At 44.4% G+C, this 21,000-nt stretch overlaps 1 protein-coding gene across 1 annotated transcript in view; it reads left to right on the top strand.

Moving 5' to 3' along the window:
- Positions 1 to 20,771: 20,771 nt before the first annotated feature.
- GRIK3 (glutamate ionotropic receptor kainate type subunit 3) overlaps positions 20,772 to 21,000 on the top strand; it is a 324,566-nt gene continuing 324,337 nt past the window's right edge. Inside the window, exon 1 of the mRNA XM_069067957.1 lies at positions 20,772 to 20,886. Coding sequence (XP_068924058.1) covers positions 20,772 to 20,886 — 115 coding nt within the window. The remainder of the gene's footprint in view (positions 20,887 to 21,000) is intronic.

Genomic DNA, 21,000 nt, shown 5'->3' with positions numbered 1-21,000 from the left:
TGATCAAAGCTATTTCCAAAGGATGAATGATGAAAAATGCTATCGACTTCCAAAGAAAGATTGAAGCGTACTTTTTAAAAAATCTCCTTCCTTTTTTTCTTTCCATTTGTGTTTTCTTTTGCATGGAAAACGTTTTTGCATCACCACAGATATATAATCTATATCAAATTGATGCCTTTTCAATGAGTGGGGGAGGGGAGGGAGGAAGAGAATTTTGAGCTCAAAATTGAAAAAAAATGTTAAAATTGTTTTTTTAACTTATAATTGGAAAAGATAAAATATATTTTAAAAAACTGTTTTTTAAATAGAGAGGACAAAGGTAGGTAGGAAAGTCTAGAGGACTAGAGTCAATATGCCTATCCCTTATCTAAACTTCGTATTTCACCCAGTCTCTACCTAGCACAGTACTATGAACACTGCAGGTAGTCAACAACAATTTGTTGAACTTAATTAACTATCAGAGCTGGAAGGGACCCTAGATATCATTTATTCCAACTCTTTCACTTTACAGGGAAGAAACTTGAGTCCCAAAGACATAAAGGTAACCAGACTCTTTTTCTTACTCCCTGTGTGACCTTAATTGAATCCTTAGTTTGTTCATCTGTAAAATGAGGGGACTATTCTAAATGACCTCAAAGTTCTCTTCCAGTTCTGTATCTATGGTCCTATGACTTGCCCAAGGTCATACAATGAGTTAGTGGTTGAATCATGACTAGAACCCAGACCTCCTGAGGATACTTATTCCAGTCCCTCTCATTTGCTGTAGAGAAGTAAATTCCTTGTCTTCTCTGCTCATACTTTTGTCCTCCTACATTCTAGGCTCCCTCCCCTAGCTACATCTCCCCTCTACCCCAGCATCTAATTAAAGGAGGATGTAATTAAGGAAGAGTGTGTAATGCCACCACATAATGGAACTGCACTCAATATAAAACCCCCTTGTGCGACCCCCTTCCCCAACCACTCTGCTTCTAGCCCATAAATATTACATGATGAACAGCCCAGTGAAACATCAAGTTGTTTATTGCTTGATAAGCTGGAAAGCACTTGAATTAACCTCCTGCCTAAGTGCAGATAGGAATGAGCCATGAGTCTCTAAGAGAAATAAGAGCAGAAGACAGAGAGAGTGCCTGTCTCTGGAGACCTAGAGGCTGTGACTTGATGAGTTTTGAGAGCCTCAAATGATGGACAGAGGAAGGGAGGGCTTCAAAGTAAAAGGCCAAGGTGGTGAGGCAAAGATATGGAAGTGGAGATGCAGAAGTTGAAGAACACAGGCTTCTAGGCTTAGGCTGCTGTGTGATTTTGGGAAAATCTCTACCCCTCTCTGGGCTTCTTTTTCCATCTACAAGAGAGATTTAGGTTTGGAAGTTATTAACCTGGGGTCTATAATTTAAAACTCTTTTTTGACCATTGGATTTCAATATCATTGTTTTCCTTTTTAATCTTATATATTTTATTTTTTTGCATTTAAAAACATTCTGAGGGGTGGCTAGGTGGTGCAGTGAATAGAGCACTGGCCCTGGAGTCAGGAGGACCTGAGTTCAAATTCGGCCTCAGACACTCAACACAAAACTTGCCATGTGACCTTGGGCAAGTCACTTAACCCCAATTGCCCCTCTGAAAAGCAAAAAAAAAATTCTGAGAAGAGGTCCATAAGTTTCACCAGAATGACTGCTAAAGGGTCTATGACACAAAAAAGGTAAAGAATCCCTGGAGATGTGTAAGCTCCTTTTTCAGCTTGGAATAGTGTCATCCTCATTGGTCAACAGGCAAATATGGGAGAGAAAGGACATTCCTGTGCCTGCCTAGAGTGGAAATTTAGGCCAGGACAATCTGACTAAATTGTTTTTCTAACAAGAAGACAGAAGTGGGATAGACAAAATAATCGAAGGAGATATTTGATTGGTTGGGACTCAACCATGTTGTTAGTGGGAACTACAAAAAAAATTAAGATTAAATAGAATAGAGAGGTGGGGAATTAGGGAAAAGAAACATAGATTTAGGGCTTGGAGAGACCTTAGAGGCTATCTACTCTAACTCCTTCATGTTGCAGATGAGGAAATTGAGCCTAAGAGAAGTAATTTACTCATGGCCCTAGTAAGTGTCAGCAACAGGATTTGAATCTAGATATTCATGATCTTATTGACTTTGCCATTGTTCCTAGATGAGACATGTTAGTCTCTTCTCTTATGGACGCACTCCCCATGCCTGTAATTTTCTGGTCCAAAGTGCTCCTTCCTGGCCATCACTTCTTTACACGTGTTGTTTGCCCCACACCCCCATTAGAACATAAATTCATTGAGTGCAGGAACTGTTTATTTTCTTTTGTATTTAAATCCCAATCACTTAGCACAGTACCTAGTGGCTTAGCCTATATTAAGTATTTGATAAATGCTCCTTCCTTCCTTTCCTCCTCCCCTTGCTTCCTTCCTACTCTAAGGGCAGCACTCTGTCCACTGTGCAATGCTGTTTCTCCCTTCTCTTCCCAGGCTTTGGAGTTTTTTCAGGTTTAAATTCCATTCTCCTATTTGGCATCATAAATATAATGGAAAGAGCACTGACAGAGTCAGCAAGACTTGGGTTCCAATCTTGCCTCTGACGTAAGCTGTATGATCACAGGAAAGTCCATCTCTCTGAGCTTCAGTTTCTTCATCTGTAAAATGGGAATAATAATATATGCAGGACCTGCTTCATAGAGTTGTTGCAAGACTCAGATGAGATGATGTGCTTTTTTTAATGTAGAGGTGGGTAGTAAGTGTGAGCAGTGTGTAATATATAATCAATGAGGGAAGTCAAAGAAAAAGAGGTGTTTTCCATTGTACAAGTGGAGAGTTCTGGGATCCAGCCTTCTAGAGCGAAAGGAAAGTAACTGAATAATACTAGCTTCTTCAAGAGAAGAGGATTGGATGCATGGTGTTGGTGCCGGAGGAACAGAAAGAGATTGAGCCACAATACGGAGGAGCAAAATCATAACCTTTGTTCTATGCTACTAACACGAATTATTTTGATGAGAAAGAGGTTACTTCCTTAGTCTCAATTTAATATCCAAGTCATTAGGCTGAAGGCCTGTTTTGGTCCTTGGTGTTATAGGTGGAATGCACTGGGAACATCAAATGCTTGCCAATCTTATAACCTCAAGTTTATTTTCCTTTCTAGAGGAGTCAAATCACATAGTCATGCTATGACTCTGAAGGACTATGTATATAGGGGGAGAAAATGAGAGTTTGATAAAGAGAGAGAACTTCAATTGTTTATGACCTACTGGGAGTACTTGGGGCTTTTATTGCATTTTTGGTGGAATGGACAAAAATGTATCTTGTCCCTGATATACATCGTTACTATCAGTACTTGCAGAGGAGTTGTTCCCTTTTAGACACATATGTGGAGACCTAGACATGGGATATATTTTGAAATTCCCAGAGGAAACCTTATGTGAGATATGCAATGATTTTTTAAATTCTTTTTTGAGAGGGGAAGGTAGGGCAATTAGGGTCAAGTGACTTGCCCAAGGTCACACTGCTAGTTTTGTGTTAAATGTCTGAGGTCGGATTTGAACTCAGATCTTCCTAACTCCAGGACCAGTGCTCTATTCACTGCGCCACCTAGCTGCCCCCAAATGAAATGATTTTTAAGAAGCTCTCCAAGCAATTTGGAAACATGCTCTAAGAGCTATGAAACTGTGCATACCCTTTGATCCAGCAATACCACTACTCTCAGTCTATATTCCAAAGAGGTCATAAAAAAGGGAAAAGGCCCCACAGGTACAAAATATTTATAGCAGCTCTTTTTTTGTGGTGGCAAAGAATTGGAAAACAAGGGGATGCCCATCATTTAGGCAATGGCTGAACAAGTTGTAGTATATGAATGTAATTGAATACTATAGTGCTATAAGAAATGATGAACAGGCAGATGTCAGAAAACCCTGGGAAGATTTGCATTAACTGGTGCTGAGTGAAGTGAGCAGAACCAGGAGAATATTGTGCACAATAACAGCAACACTTCAATGACCAACTCTGATAAACTTACCTCTTCTCAGCAATGCAATGATTTAAGACAATGCCAAAAGACTGATGATGGAAAATGCTATCCACATCCAGAGAAAGAATTATGGAGTCTGAATGCAAATAAAAGCATATTGGTTTCTCTTTCTCTTGTTGTTTTTTCTTTCTTGTGGTTTTTCCCTTTTGTTCTCATTCTTCTTTCACATGACTAATGTGGAAATATGTTTAATATGATTGTACATGTATAGCTTATTCAGATTGTTTGCTGTCCTGGGGAGGAGAAAGGGAATGGAAGATGGAGGGGAGGGAGAGAGTGAGAAAAAAATTGAAACCCAAAAATCTCATAAAAGTGAATGTTGAAAACTATCTCTACATGAAACTGGAAAAAAATACTATTAGGTGGGAAAAAAAGCTTTCCAAATTGCACCTGGTCCTTGTAAACTCAGAGTTTAGAGGCACTGAGCCTTTTAGGTTTACACTAAAACATGGTTTGCCCACCTGAACACACTATTCAAGATCTGATTTGACCAGGGCAGAGAATAGTAGCATGATCACCATCTAGATTCTCAACACTGTGCTATGAAGGCAGCCTAAGATCATGATCAAAATCAGTATGACCTAGGTGCATATCTACCTTCTGACACATGCTGGCTATATGACCTTGGATAGCTCAATTAAAATTTTAGTAGCCACAAGCAACTAGCTAAAGCATTTGAGGTTTCTTAGGTACTATATGGAATAGAGTACACAAGTTGGAATTAAGAAGATCTGAATTCAAATTCTTCCTTAAACCTTTATAAGTTGTGTGACTCTGGATAAGTCACTTAACTTCTCTGTGCCTCAGTTTCCACATCTGTAAAATGGGGATAACAATAGTATATACTTCCCAGGGTTATTGTGAAGATCAAATGAATGAATATTATCTAAGAGCACTTCAAAAACCTTAAAGTACAAATGTTAGGATAATATTAATAAGACTACAAATTCCAAAATAGTTGCTAATCTATAATGACAGCTCCCTAGAGTGATGAAATCACAAGTACATGGTCTTTAGAATAAAGTGGCAAAGTAGATTTTAATGCCTCTTCTTTAATGTCATTTTCAATGATAACATCATATCAATTTCTGATATTAAATCATTGGAAAGTATCGAGGATTCTGGTGACAAGAACCTTCTTTTCTGAGTTCCCAATAACAGTGGCTGTAGCCCTAGCAGGAACAATTGTTAAGCTGTATCTCCAGAAGGTGGAGATCTCATCATCCCAGGATGACAGCATTGGATTGAAAGCGTTACTACAGCCAAGGCTCTTGGGCTCAAGGTCCTGCACTGTCTCCATCAGGGTCTGAGGGGAGATGGAGGTTCAAGGTGGTGGCAGGGGTTTGACCAGCCTGGCAGATGTTGCTTCCTGACTCTCCCTTAGGATGCCTTACTTCTTCAGCGAGGCTGGCTCACCTGCCTGTGGGTGGCAATGTAGGAGTACAATATAAGCTCCCTGAGGACAGGGGTTGAGTGTGTATTTTTTTAATCTTTTTATTCTCAGCACTAAGTATAGTGCTTTGTATAAAGTAACCTCTGAATAATATTTGTTAAAATGAATCGGATTCCTAAGGTACTGTCATTGGTTGTTTTGTTCTTTCTACAATGTAGCAGTCAGACTGAAATACAACGCTCCAGATGGAATCTGACTAGACCTGAGGAACTTGTACCTAATGTGTACTTAATAAACCCTTAGTAAATTGGATAAGTTGGTATTGTACATTGTAGAAAGAACCATGGATTTGGAATCAGATTTGTGTGATTTTGGACAGGTCATTTTCAGTCTCTGGGTCTCAATGACCTCATTTGTTAACATGAAAGGGTTGGAATCAGGGGTGGGGAACCTACTGCCTTGAGGACACACGTAGGTCCTCAAGTGTGGCCCTTTGACCAAATCCAAGCTTCACAGAACAAATCCCCTTAATAAAAGGATTTGTTCTGTAAAACTTGGACTCAGTCACACCCAAAGACCTAGGTCACATGTGACCTCAAGGCTGAAGGTTCCCCACCCCTGGAATAGATAAACCATATTCCAGTGAGCTTAAACATAGATTCCTGGAAAAATGTTTAAGCAAGCTACTTTTAAAAGGTAGTAGTGATCACAGAGGCAACTTGGCTTTCTCATGAGCAATCCAATCCATACCCACTGACATCCCTGGCTTCCTTTAAGTCTCAGCTAAAAGCCCATCTTTTTTTAAATTAATTTGTTTGTTTCCTTTAGTTTACAGGATTCAATTCCACAATTCCTTGAGTTTCACATTTTGTCCCCCTCCTTCCCCTCCCCTGCCATGGCAGCATATAGTCAAGTATAGGATCTGTAAATACTTTCACATTACACATTAGTGAGGTTATAAAGATGGATTGTATCAGATGGAATGAAAAATGGTAAAGAGGACATAAAACCAAACAAGAGAAGGAAAAAGATCAGGTATTTTTCTTCCACCTGGATATAAACTCAGTTCTTTCTAGTTCTTTCTCTGGATGCACATATTTCTGTCCATCAAAAGCCCATCTTTTACAGCAAGCCTTTACCAGCCCCTCAGTTCTAGTTACTTCCCTCTGATAATTATTTCCTATTTATCCTGAATATAGCTTATTTTGTGCATATTTTCACATTGTCTCCCCCGTTAGACTAGAAACTAATTGAGGGTAGATATTGTCTTTTTCCTCTTTTTGTATCCCTAGTTCGTGGCACAGTGTGTGGTATACCCTGTTTAACAACTGTTTATTGATTGATTGATTCATGACAGGGTTACTAGACTGGTAGACAAGATGAATGTAATACATATAGTTTACTTAGATTTAGGTAAAATACTTGACAGAATTTCTCATGGTATTCTTGTGGAAAAGATGGGAAAAGGTGCTTAGAATACAGCGTAATTAGGTGGAAAAGGGTTGAACATAGGCTAGGGGTGGTAACCTGTGGCCTCAAGGTTACATGTGGCTCTCTAGGTCCTCAAGTGCAATCCTTTGACTGAATCCAAACTTCACAGAAAAAACAATCTTTAATAAAAGGATTTTTTTCTATGAAGTTTGGATTCAGTCAAATGCCCACACTTGAGGACCTAGAGGGCCATATATAGCCTTGAGACTGTAGGTTCCCCACCCTTGAATTCTCACCCATAGAAGTCATTTTTAGTTCAGTGTTAATGTGGCAGAAGGTTTCCCTAGTGGAGACACCCAGGGATACTGAAAATTTCCATGAGTTACTTAGATAAAGGCATGAATGAAATTCTCATGGGATTTTCAGATAATATAAACCTGGAAGAGACAACTAATACTTCTGGTTGACAGTCTAGATGCAAAAAGGTTTTGACAGGCTCAAATATTGGACTAAACCCAAAAAGATGACATTTAATAGAGATAAATGGAAAATCTTACCCTTGGGTTCAAGAAATCAGCTATACATATACAAATTGGGTGGGGTAAGGTGGGGTGAATGGCATCTAGACAAGTTCAAGGATCCATGATTTTTGTCAGTACAATTGATACTACTTCCAAATACCCCTAGCTTACAGATGAGCCTTAATAGATGGTTCTTGTGACTGATATAATTCATCACTTGGTGATTAAGATTCTAGTGATGAGTTCCTCCATATTTGGTGACATGGGGCCTCAGATGACTTACCTTCAGTCTAATGCAGAGTTCCTTGTGAACTCACCAGGGCTCACCTTATCTGTGCCAGACTTAGTGTGGATACCCAACTGGCTTTAGCCTCTCTAAAACTCAGAACTCTCAGACTCAAGGGATCCACCAGTCTCAGCCTTCCCCGTAGCAGGAACCACCATCATCATGTGCTACTGCACCTGTCTAGTTATTCTTATAAAAGATTTTATACACATTATCTCACTTGATAATCACAACAATACTGTGAGGCGGGAGAAGTACTATTTTCCCCATTTTCCTGATGAGGAAAGTAAGGCCCAGATTTTAAGTGATTTGCTTAATCATTCAGTCAATAATCAGCAGAAGTGAATGTTTCAAACTCAAATCTTTTGAATCAGGGGCAAACCTTCTCCCACTCCCCACCCTCCAACTAAACCATATTACTGGAGCTATGGGGCTGCCAAGAAGACAAGGCAGTATGGTATAGTGGACAGGGCACTAAAATTGGAACCAGAAAAATCTGAGTTCAGATCCTACCCTCAGATATTTACTAGCTGTATGACCCTAGGCAAGTCACTTTCCCTTTCTGGACATCATTTTCCTCTCCTGAAAAAAGAGGGGCTAGATGAAATGGCCTCCAAGGTTACTTCCTGCTCTAAATCATTGATCTTATAGTCATAAGCTTTTTCCTTATCTACCAATAAGGGTAGGACACTGAGAGAAGTACCTATAGAAGTAGATTTCACAGAAGTATCTTGCGAAAAATCCCTGATTTGGGCGGTCAGGTGGCTCAGCGAGTAAGAGCACTGGCTCCAGTGTTGAGAAGACCTGGAGATCGAATCCCGGGCTCAGACACTTAGCACCCACCCAGAAACACCTGGCCGTGTAACCTTGAGCAAGTTACTTAACCCCAATTGCTTAGGGGCGGCCAGGTGGCTCAGCGAGTAAGAGCACCGGCTCCAGTGTTGGGATGACCTGGATCAAATCTGGGCTCAGATACTCAGCACCACACCCAGAAATAACTGGCCGTGTAACCTTGAGCAAGTTACTTAACCCCGATTGCTTTAAAAAAAAATCCCTGATTTGACTGAGGCTGAATTTCTAGGGGGTTGTTAAAGGCACCAGGGATTTTGTGCCTAGAGAAGAGAAGACTGAGAATTTTTAGTGATGGTTGATGTGATGCTTCTGATGCTAACCATCAGCAAGTGTTTCAAAGGTCATATGGAAAAGAATGTAGATTTGTTCTTCCTGACTCCAAACAGCTGAAACTGAAGCAGTGGGTGGAAGTTGCTGGGAGGGAAAGGTAGGGAAACGCTTAATTAGTTTTATCCAAAAAGGGAACAGGCAACTCCAAGAGGTAGTAGGTATTGCCCCACCCCCATTGTTGGAGGTTTTTAAGCAATGGTCATCTTTTCAGGAATGATGGCAAGTTGGTGGTACAGAGGATAGAGCACTGGACATGGAGGTCAGGACAGACATGAATTCCAGTCCCACACTAGCTGTGTGACCCTGAGCACATAACTTAAATGCTGTCTGCCCCAATTTCCTCATCTGTATAATGGGGATAATAACCTGCAAGGTTATCATGAAGATCAAGTGAGAGATATCTCTAAAGCTTTCTAATTCCAAGACTATGATTCTCTGATTTTCCTGCATCTTTGGGCAATGGGGTCTTTGAAATTTCCCATCCCTTTGAGTTTCTGATTGCTTTTGTGATGAAGAATGACTTGGACTAAAGAGACCATCCCAAGGATCATATGGTTGGCTCACTCCTCTCCACTGCCAAACTCGTCCCATCCCCTTTGAAACTTCCAGGTAGTCCAGGAACATGGTGAGTTAACATTTGGGTGAATGGGAAATGATGAACTCCCTGGCTGCTTCTTGCCATTTAGCGGGTTGGTGCTGAAGGATACTTTGAAATGACAAAGTGATGTACACCGACATTGGCTGCTGAGCTGGAGGAGTGAATAACTTCATGGATCTTTTGAAGGGAGAGATAGCTTCTGGCTTGAATTCTCTTGCTGTGACTTTTGTAGCAAGAAGTATGTTCTCTCTCTAGATTTCTCAGATTGGGGTAAATGGACGGAACTGTGATCTTTCTCCCTACCTCGATGCTGCTCCCACATGGAGTATGGATTGAATTCTAGGCCTTTTTCTCACTGGCTTTTCTGCTTTGTATTTCCTTTCATGAGTAGGTGGTCAAACATTAGCTTCAAAGTCACACTCTATGAGAGCAGTCTGAGTTTAGTAAGTGGAGATGACCAGAGGTAGAGGAAACTTCTTCATTGGAGAAGATGGATGCTAAAAAGAAAACTATCGCAAATCCAGACATTTTACCAGAAGACAAATCCTGGAAACTGTTTGGAAGGGTAGAGCCGAGGTGAAATGAAAAGTACCTAATGAGTAATCCTACAAACTACTCTCTGAAGAGCTCTGAAGAGATTCAAGAATCAGCCTCCCAGTAAATGTTAATCATAGTTATAAATTGTCACTAATTTAAATCCATTTTAAATTTATTTTTGTCAAATGTGTTTTGTGAGTGTTCTATGTCTATCATTTCTTTTGTGCGTAGGAGATAAATACCTGTCCCATACCTGTATATTCGGTACCTTTTAAAGTTCCCCTTTTCGGGGGAAACTCCAGATATTAACCTAATCTTATACTTTAAAGTATTGGTCCCTAGGACATTAGAATTGAGCTTTAAATAGCAAAAATGTGAGAAAAGGGGAATCTAGGATCTCTCTTATTAGTCACTGAGTTTCCCTAGGACTGAAGCCAGTCTGACCTCATGACTGGGTTCAGATCAGAGGTACCTTTAGTGGTGAAGACAACTAGACGTTCCCTGACATGATGAACCCTGTAGGTCTAAACCAGCTTCCACTTTCATTGAAAAGAATAGGCCTATGTCTTAAAGGGAAGAGAAAGGAGCAAAGGAAATTCCTGACTGAGTTGATAGAGGAAAATGAATTCACATTCACATGGAGGAGACTGTTGGGAAAGTATATAGATGGGCTGATGCATCTGTCCACAGTGCAGTTACACACACACACACACACACACACACACACACACCACACACACACACACACATACACACAGTGGGGAAAGACAGACTGATTCTAACTGATTGGCAAAAGCTGCTCCCTTGATCCAACAGCAGACTTGCTCCTGCCGCTTTATAGATAACAGTTTCAGCCGACAGCATTCGTTCATTCATGTGCTCCCCCACCCCCTATCGGGCTGTTTGCCAAAGCCCCAGCCCTGATCCCACAGTGCACACTTGCCTGCCATGGGGGGCAGTGCATCTGTGCTGGGCAGGTGGTTTGTGAGTTCCCGGGGCCCTTCCCTAACACTGGCTTGCTGTGCCTGCCTGATGGTACAGGGGACCTGGGGGGCTGCCACTAAACTACTGGGTGGAAGGTGTTGAGGGGGAGGGGACAAGGGTGAGAATTCTCACTTTTTTCTTTCTCTTTTCTGGCCAGCTCAAGTAGGGGCAAATTGTGGGCAGAGGTGTGTGTGTGTGTGTGTGTGTGTGTGTGTGTGTGTGTGTGTACACACCCTGGAAAGGTAAAGTCATTTCTGGGTTGATGGGCTGGAAGGAGGCTTGAGGTGAAAGCCTTTGTAGTGGGGCATGGAGTAGTACCAATTATAATGCCCAGGTGCTGTCTAAGAAAAATAACAGAAGCGAGCAAAGACTGATGTCAGAAGGGTCTTTCAAGATGAGAGGGAAGATGAACCAGACAGAGGGATTTCTGACATGAATGCCCATTTAGCTTATACCATGGGGCTAATATGTACCACCACCCTCCCCTCCACCACCACCACCCACAGGTCATAGGAGATAGAGAAGGAAGGAATCTGCAAGGTCAGCTAGACCAACCTCTTTATTTTAGAGAAGAAAACAGAAGCCCAGAAGTGAATCAATTCCCCAACATCACACAGTAACCAAGATTAAGACCCAGGCCTTTGGATTCTGAAGCTTGTGTTTTTCCCTTGACATTACACTGATGGCAAGGTGGGAGAGATGGGGTTTAGCTTGTTCACTTCTTTATCTGTGCAAATGTTTTGCCCCTCTCCCCTCTAACAGGATGCCATGACTCCCACCACCCCTACCTAAATGTTCCCTCCTCTCTCTCCCTCTCTCCTCTGTCCCCTCCAGAGAGCCATAGGTGATGTTTTCCAAGCCTGGCTGCCTGCCTGCCTGTCTCGAAGGCAGAAACAAGCAGCTTACCTGTATGCCAGAGAGGCACAGGTGTGCCTCTGCTGCTTACCCAGCTCACCACCTGCCGGAATCTTGGCGGAGGGCAGACATGGGATGGGATCCACGGGAAATGGCATCCTGGCATAATTAAGAAGGAGAAAAAAAACACAAAACAAAACCATGTTTTCCTTCCTCTCTCCCTCTCTGTTCATTTCTCTTTTCTTTTCTTTTTTTTTCTGCTGGCCCTAATTACTTCCCACTTTAAAATTCTACAGCAACTTGAATTAAGCTGGCCTCGGGCAGGGAAGTCTGGCAAACCCAGAGAAACTTGTTTGTTTGTTTTCTCATCACTCACAATTGGGTGTTCACAGCTCTCTTTCCAGAGAAGGAGATGCCAGCCTCAGCCTGAGGCTCTTGCCTAAAGGGAGAGAAAAGGAGGGACAAGGGATGGACCTTTTTTCCCCTCTTTTTTGACTGTTAATAAATTAAGATTTGGTTTTTAATCTCTGCTTCTGCCTCTGCCAAATAAATGGCATCTTCTCAGTGGACGATGTCTTGGTGTCCCCTTCAAAGCATGGGTAGGAGACCATAGTGGAGAGAAGACAACTAAGAGTTAGGAGAGTCGGGTTTCAGGACTGCTCCTCTGTGTGTCCTTGGCCAAGTCTTTTCCTCTCTGGGCCTCAATTTCCCCTTCTGTAAACTATAGAGGTAGGGTTAGGTAAGCTAGGATCATAGGAGGTTAGACTCCTTGGGATCTTAGGTCCCTTCATTTTTCAAAAAAGGAAACTGAGTCCAAAAGGATACTCCCAAATCCAATTCAGTTCAATAAAACAATAAAAAAACAAACATCTATTGAATCTCTACCACAGGGTAGGTTGGCAATGAGGGTACAGAGACACAAACAAAACAGTGCCTACCCTCAAGGAGCTTATAGTCTACTAGAAGAAAACCTGTACAGAGGTAAGCAAACATATATGCAAAGCTACTATAAATTTTTTGGAGGGGAGAGCATTAGTAATTTGATTAGGAGAAAATCAGGGAAGACTACTTATAGAAGTTAGCCCTGAAGCTGTGTTTTGAAGAAAGCTAGGAATTCTGGGATGTAGAAGTGAAGACAGAGAACATTTGAAGAATGGGGACAATCTAAGTAAAGGCAAGAGGTGGGAAAGAAATGGTATATACAAAACAAAGTAGACCCAGTTTAATAAGGATATGCAGGTCCTACAACCTTTTTACTGGAAGAACCAAGAAATCTGTATGATCTGATTCATTCCAGTGTGCGTTTCCTTGCCTTTCTCTAAGCCCATTCCAGCTTTTGCCATTCAGGGTTCCACAATGCTTTCTACTGATGTGGGCAAAAGTTAGTAGATGGATGCTCTTTATTGATGGTAAGCACTCCCTTATGCAACCTTATGGGAGTGAAGGAAAGAGGGGAGGATGAGGCAGTGTCTTCCCTATAGAATTCCCTTCAAACATGAAATGATTGGTGATTAGCTGAGCTCTTGGGTACACCTCATTTATGTTGGGGGGGGGGGGAGTTTGAGTGTTCCCAGGTGCCTGAATAATAATTCCCACCTAAGGAGCCCTTTTATGTTTTCAAAGTACTTCCTTCCCCACAGTCCTTTAAGGTTGTTGGTAATGCAAACATTGTCGATTCTGTTTTTTCAGACAAGGAAAATGAGGCACAGAGAAACAAAGCAAATAGCCTAAGATCACACAGCCAGTGGCAGGACTTGACTGCCAGGTTCTTCTGAATGCCCGCCTAGAGTTCTCTTTCCACTAAGCCAACCCTGTACATGGAGTGGCCTCTCCTAGTTCTATATCCTTTCTTCTCCCATCCAGGGGAGGTGCTGGATACATTTCCAGCCCGAATCCGTGGCTCTTACATTATGTATAGATACAAACAAGGCACAGTGTACCATTTACTCCGCAGCTAGGACTGCGCCTGAACTATTGAAACGCAGATGTCGTCGGCAGAATAACATCTCTCTGGTGGCTTGTCTCCCTGTCTACCTCACTGCCGAGAAATAACTTGCAGTGCTGGGTTAAGCTGACAATAAACACAGAAATTGACTTCGGTGGGAATGAACTTGCTTGACTGTTGACAAGAACTGAAGGCAAGGCCACTTTTCCTGGGAGCCCTCTGTATTGCTGCTGTGACCGAGGCTCTTGTAGCCTGTTGTAGGTGCACTGAGAGACTGGTAGAAGGGGTGGGGGCTCAGAGCCACCATGCTGCTCTTACTGCGGTGGCAGGTGCTGGTGCTTCCAAGTAAGTCCCTGAACAGGGCTTTCACAATGAGCACCTGCTAAAGCCTGTTCCTTTGCTTGTCCCCTGCTGTTTTGTTTTGTTTTTTTTTATAGTGAAGCATGAACTACAGGCTGAAAAGGATGGTTGAAAATGCCACACCTTCTCTTTGCATCAGCAAATAGCAAATAGTTTAGGAGAGAGGTGTTCCCCTGCCTTTGGTCTGTGACTTTCATGAGAGCTCTAGAAAAGAAAGGGTGCTCTAAATGTACCATGTGATATAGTAGGTTCACATTTTGTTTCTGACCACTTACTACCTGTGTGACCTTTGACATGTCAGTCAGTCAGTAAACATTTATTAAGTGCCTACTATGTGCCAGGCATTGTGTTAAGTGCTGGAGATACACAGAAAGGAAAAAGATAGTCCCTGCTCTCAAGGATGTCACTTCATCTGCATGGGCCTCAGTTTCCTCATCTGCAAAATGAGGTGGTCAAATCTGATGATCTTTGAGGCAACTTCTAGCTAAAAACCTATGTTTCTATGCACGTTGGGAAGCAACTGTGTGCTGCCTCGGCATCCAGAACAGGTGGACTTGGGAAATGGAAGGAGGCTTGCAGTACAGCTGAAGGGAGCAAGGTATAACAGAGACAAAGAGTGGAGCAGAACGTAGTCCTGGCCAGTAATTGCCACCCCAAAGCAAGTGCTGAAGTGTGTCTCCTTCAGTACGTATCAATCACCTTCCTCCTGGCCTAACGGAGGGATGGCAAAGAATGTTTCAGCAGAGGGCACTCAAGTCCTAGGAATCTGTACTTTGCCAACCCCCGCATTTTGCTCTGTGGCTTCTCAGGGAACTGGAGATCATGAATCTCTGTAACTCGAGCCCTGGGCCTCATCATTCACAGTGATTGTAGTGGTATTGTAGCCAAGAGTGCATCACTCTAAACAAAACACATGCATTCGGGACCTATTCCACTGAACTAATTTAGATAACACTTGCCGCCCTCCCTCCTCCCTCAAGAAGGGGGGGGGGTTACTTTCCTTTCCCCCTTTTTCCTTCTATTCTTTCTTTCTTTTTTCCCTTCCTTTTTTTTTCTTTCTTTACCTTTGAAGATTCTCTGAGTGCCCATGGATGCCTGTCCTTTCTGCATGTGTCACATGACAATAACGACTCCCATTTTCAGAGTACTTAGTTTACAAAGCCATTTCTTCAGGTCTGCCCTAGAGGTGGGTGGTATCAGTATTATTCAGCTCATTTTACAGAAGGGGAAACTCAGGCTGAGACACGGCAGAATCAAACCCAAGAGATCCAGCCAGGTCCTCTGATGCCAAGGCTCCTTTCCCACAATGCCAGGCTGCTTTTCACTCATGAGCCTGTGTGGAGACATGAATCTTGTCTGAGAACAGCTGATGAACCTTTTCTGTAATTCTAATAGGATGCCCCCGCACTTGTCCTCTCAGACCCTATTCCTTTTACAAAGAAGTGAAAAGCTGAATTAGAATGTGTGATGCCTGGAAGCACTTGGAGTCCGCAGGTAGTCTCTTAGGGATAAGGGGATGGGGGTGGGAAGGGGAGGAAGAGAGGAGTGGTGAAAAGGAGCGTCTGTAAGCTTGTTTACCAACAACACCAGTTGCCCAGGAATCTCGACATCTAATTCAGGAAGGGAAGAACATACTATACAAAGCCAAGGGAGAGACATGATAGTGGAATGAAGGAATAAGTGGTATATGACTAGCTCTCTTAAACTGGCACAAATAGAAAGTATATTACACAATCTGGGAGAGAGAGAGAGAGAGAGAGAGAGAGAGAGAGAGAGAGAGAGAGAGAGAGAGAGAGAGAGAGAGAGAGAGGGAGAGAGAGAGAGAGAGAGAGAGAGAGAGAGAGAGAGAGAGAGAGAGAGAGAGAGAGTCTTGAAATGAGAGTCAAAAGACGTGGTTCAAGTCCTGGATCTGATCTGCCACAGATTGGCAGTGTGACCTTGGATAAGTCTCTTGCCCTGTTTAGGTTTCAGTTTCCTCATCTATAAAATAGAGTAATATAAAGGGTTTGAGGCTAAACTAGATCAGGGTCTCTTAACCTGGAATTTATGGGGTCTGTGAACTTGGGTGGGGAAAACATCACCTTTGTTTTTAATAATCTGCAACAAAAATTTAGCATTTCCTTCATGCATGAATATTGACAAAAAAATTCTGAGAAGGGGTCTTTAGGATTCACCAGATTTCCAAAGGGTTTCATGATGCAAAAAAGGTTAAGAACCTCTGGCTTAGATGATTTTTAAGATGCTTTGAACTGCGATGGTCTCTGAAGGGTTGTGTGTATATGTGTGTGTGTGCAATATAGTTAGACAGATGAAAGACATAAATATGTAGGTAGATAGACAGACAGATAGATAGACAGCTAGTCTACACTCCCACTAAGCAAAATATAACTAACACCCAGAAAGGTGTGTTATGAGGCACCTTGACTGGCCTGCAGTCCCATCCTGGTGTCATGCATAGCATCTCCCCCATGACCCAGGAGAGACATTTCATTGGCCCTCAGCTGGCCTTTTCTTCTTTATTCAATCTCTTATGCGGCTCATACTGCAGAGTTTTGGGAGAGAATGCAGGAAGGTTCCTCTGTCTCATGTAAACCAAGATCAAGAAAGGAGGAGTCCTTGCCCAGGCCAAAAGAATTAATCGAACTGGAAGACTTCAGAATCTATCTTGTCCAAATTCCTCATTTTACAGAGGAGGAAGCTGAGATCCAGAGAGGGTAAAGGACTTGTTCTAGATTATATAGTTAGCAGCAGAGAAGGACTAGAAGTCAAGTTTTTCCCCCTCTCTACTTTTGAGAGGGTCTGTCTCAGGAGCTGTGATGGGCAGCTAAATAACAAAGTGGATAGAATGCTGGGTATGGAGTTAGGAAGACCTGAGTTTAAATCTGGCCTCAGATACTTGCTAGCTGTGTGACCCTGGGCAAGTCTCTTAATTTGTTTATCTCAATTTCTTCATCTGTAAAATGGGTTCCACAATTGCACCCACCTCCTAAGATTGTTGTGACAATCGAATGGGATGTGCCTGGCACATAGTAAGTTTCTATAATTTTTAGTTATTGTTATTTCTATTATTATTAGTCAGTTAAAGCCTCGGTGACATTGGTAGGGACAAAATAAGAATATCCCCACCCCCAGCAGAAAACAAATTAGCCGGGGCTAGGACAACACCAACAGAGCTAGAACCCTTTCTTCTCTGAAGCATTTCTTTATCTGGTGTCTCAAGATGGACCATCCTAACAAGACTGAGGTCTTGATATCTTAGTAGGATTATTTCCCTGGGGGAGTTATCTAAGATCTAGCTAGATCATCATCTTCATGGGGACACTCTAACCCCTTTGGGGCATCAGAGAAGACATGCAAATCCTGTTCTGGCTTCTGGTTTTGATGAGCTAAGAGGGTGAAACAGAACCTCATGTGTCTCTGTCTCCTGATGTCACAAAGGACTTTCAATAGTTTTATTTTCTCTTCTTGTTCACTCCCAAAGTGTTATTGAAAGGCTTATTCTACCCCTTCCCTTCTATTTCCCCTATTATTGCTTACTTACTCTCCTCCATTTCTTGGCTAATATCTTGACCTAGTCCCTGAGCATTTCCCCTGTCCCATTATCCTTCTGTCCACACCCTCCCTCTTCTGGCAGAATCTCTGCCAAAAGCCATCTGTCTAACTGCCCCTGCCCCCCAATCCCCCCACTCCCATACATTTAGGGCCTGCTGATTTCTTCTATTCATCATTCCCCACCCCCCTGCCACAATCTCTCCTTTCATTCTTGCCCTGTACCACTGGCATTTTTATTCTTGGAAAATCTGGCCTTTCCTCTCCTTCAGCAAGAGTACAGATAGCCCATCTAACACATCTATGCTGAGCCTAAAGGTTTTGGAAATATCCAAGTGACAATCAACCTGGGAGGGGGGAGGCATTTTGCAGTGAACTCCTCCCCCAAGACTAGGAATTCCCCCTCTTGAGTGTTCTGTCCTGGGACTTAGAGGAAATTGGGGTTACCTAGTTGGTGCCCTTGGGAGGGCACCTTTGCCTTCCCTAAGTAATCCTTTCTTTCTACTTAGTGCTTAGTATCCTACCTGTCACACAGTATAAATACTTGTTGACTCACTTTTTCACCTCTGTCCTTTCCTTCTGCCTAGAAGAGAGTGAAGGTGGTTTCCTTTCCTCAGAACACCCAACCCTTTTATGGGAGGTCTTGTCTACAGTTTTCCGGCTTCTGCTGCCTCTCTGCCCTTCCCTCTTTTCTCAGGGGCCCCATTTTCCAGTGGCTGCCCCAGGAAACCAGCCACTCTTTTCGAAAGAACTGAGCCGGATAAAGACAAAACATCCTTTGGTCCCTACTGGAAAATGTTGAGGGGAAAACATTTTTTTTTTTTTATTTTAAAGCAAGCTTTTGGTTGATGCCCTCATGAGAAGTGTAGAGACTTTCTTCTTTCTTTGCTTCCTGTCCCCTCTCCCCCTCCCTCCCTGGCAAAGTCAGAACCTCCATTTTAGGCAGAATAGACTCCCTTCCCTCACCTCTTCCATTTATAAGCAGCCCTGGAAGACTGTACTGGTCGCCGGCCCTCCCTTTCTCCCAAAGGCCCAGCCACTGTGCTCCGACAAAGAGGAATGAAATAGTGAGGAAAATGTAAAGTATGAATGGATTTAGACCCATCGAGTGTGTGTAAGAAAATGAAAAATTTGTTTTTCAGATGTTGAGGGCCTGCTTCTGTTAGACAGCTGGCAAGTGAGAGAAACTGGAAATGATGAAGAGAGCAAACCATTTAAATGAAGAAAATGAATCCACACACGAGCCTAGCCCCAGCCGGGCGACAGATCCTCGGATTTGTCTACTGTAGTTCTACCGCTTTGTCTCTGTCGAAAAGGTCATTAAACTCATCTAACTGCATAATTCCCATCTTCACGGGGGCGCGGTTCCCTCCCAGACTTCTTTCATTTACCACCGAGAATCACTTGAAAATAATTTATTATCTCCAATAATAAACAAGGTGCTTTCATTAACCCTTCCGGGGGCACTCCCCTTCCCGCTACGGACCCTGCTTCTTCGCTAGAGAACGCCCCAAGTTTAGTTCCTGCCCCTAGCTGAGCCCGCACCCACTCTCCTTTGAGGGACTCCTGCTCCCGACCCTGTACCAGCTTCCAAAGGGTACCTAGCTTGGGGAGGGGGAGGAGGGGTTGGAAGGGCATGGTGCTGCCTACGGAGAGTGAGGATGGTGGGGGATCGACTGCCTTAGGTCTCCCGATTTCCTCGAGTCGGGGTTCAGTGCCCACCCACTCCTCAAGATAAACAGGTACTCTCTATTTGGCCTGGTTTCCAGAGCTTTGAGAGCTGGATTCTCCCCCTCTCCAGACTCCCAACTCCGACGGCTCTCCTTCTACTGTAAATGGGCATCCACCCCCACCCCCTAGTCCTTCCCTTCTTGCTCTCGCCCCTGTCTGCCCTTTCCCCAGAGCTTTAGAGAGTCCTGGGTCGGCTTTAGCGCAGTCTGGCGTCGGAATTGGGAGTTAGGGATTTGGGCCCCTAGTCTTTTCCGCTCCCACTCTGTAGATAGCCTCCCGGTTAGCCCACTCTCATTCGGCCTTGCAAAGGAAGGAGGGGTGCTCCCCAGAAACTGCCTTCCGAAGCTGAGGGTCCTCTGGCCAGGCCTTGGCCCTGGGCCCTCCCCCAGCCAAAGGGACAAGGTGGGGAGGATTGGAAAAAAGCAAAGGGGCCTGGGAGAGGGAGGAGAAGCAGGAAAGAGAGGCCAGCTCCTGGCGGTCTCTACATTCAGCCTACGGCCCTCCTCTGCCCGTCCTGATTAGATCCATTCAATCACCGCAGTGTTCTTTTGCAGGTGTGAGCATGTAGGCATGTGCTTCGCGGCGAGTGTGAATTGTGTGTGTTCGGGTGGGTGTAAGAAACTGTGTGCAGGTTTTTTTGCATGTGTGTGAGTAGGGTGTGTGTGTGAGTAGGAGTGTGTGAATGAATGTACATGTATGAAAGCATTATGTATACGTGTGTGTAAAAGCGTGTTCTAGTGTGCACGAGTGTGAGAGCGCTGATGTGTGTGTGTGTGTGTGTGTGTGCGTGCGTGCGCGTGTCACTCCACTCCGGGGCTTTGTGCAAGCCCGGGCGATAGCATCAGCGGCGAGGAGGAGGGGACAGAGAGACGCGTGCAGCCCGCCCGCCAGCCCGGCAGCCGGTGCAGGTGGGAGCCCGCGCCGGAGTCGGAGCCGGAGCTGGAGCTGGAGCCCGAGCCGGAGCCGGAGCCGGAGCCAGAAAGGGCGTCTAGGCTGAGGAAGAGCGCAGCGGAGAGCCTCGCCTAGAAGGGAGCTCCGGTCGGGTTGGGGTCGGAATCAGGGTCGCCAGAGGGCGCGGAACCCAGCACCACTTGCGCAGCTGGCTGGCTAGCGGGCGGGCGCTGGCGGGCGGGCTTCCCAGTAAGATGTGCAGAGCGCAGCGGGGCGCTCCTGACTCGCAGCCCCGCTCCGGACCCGGGCTTGGTGGCCAGAAGGCGGCGGCTACGGCCGCCGTGGTGGAGACCCTGAAGGCGGCTGCGGCGGCGGCGGAGGCTCCCGGGCTGCGCGCCGGCTGGTAGAGCGGCCGCCCCAGGGAGCGGAGCAGCCCGCCACGGCCGCGCCCCGGGGAGGCTCGGCGCCCAACGATGACCCGTCCCTGGCGGCGTCTCCAGAGTCTGGTTTGGGAATACTGGGCCGGGCTCCTGGTTTGCGTGCTCTGGATTCAGGACTCTCGGGGAATGCCCCATGTCATCCGGATAGGTAAGGGTTCCACTGGGCGCTCCCGTCAGCCCGCTCCCTCCCTGAATTCCAACCTGCTTCCTTCCCTGCGCCCGGGCACATTTGGCTACCCACTCACTCCCCAGCTTGGCCGAA

Source organism: Petaurus breviceps, unplaced genomic scaffold, assembly GCF_028583685.1.
Source record: "Petaurus breviceps papuanus isolate PSGF00001 unplaced genomic scaffold, PetGlider_PUasm1.0 90760, whole genome shotgun sequence".
Classification (NCBI taxonomy): domain Eukaryota; kingdom Metazoa; phylum Chordata; class Mammalia; order Diprotodontia; family Petauridae; genus Petaurus; species Petaurus breviceps.
This window is presented reverse-complemented; position numbering and strand designations above follow the sequence as displayed.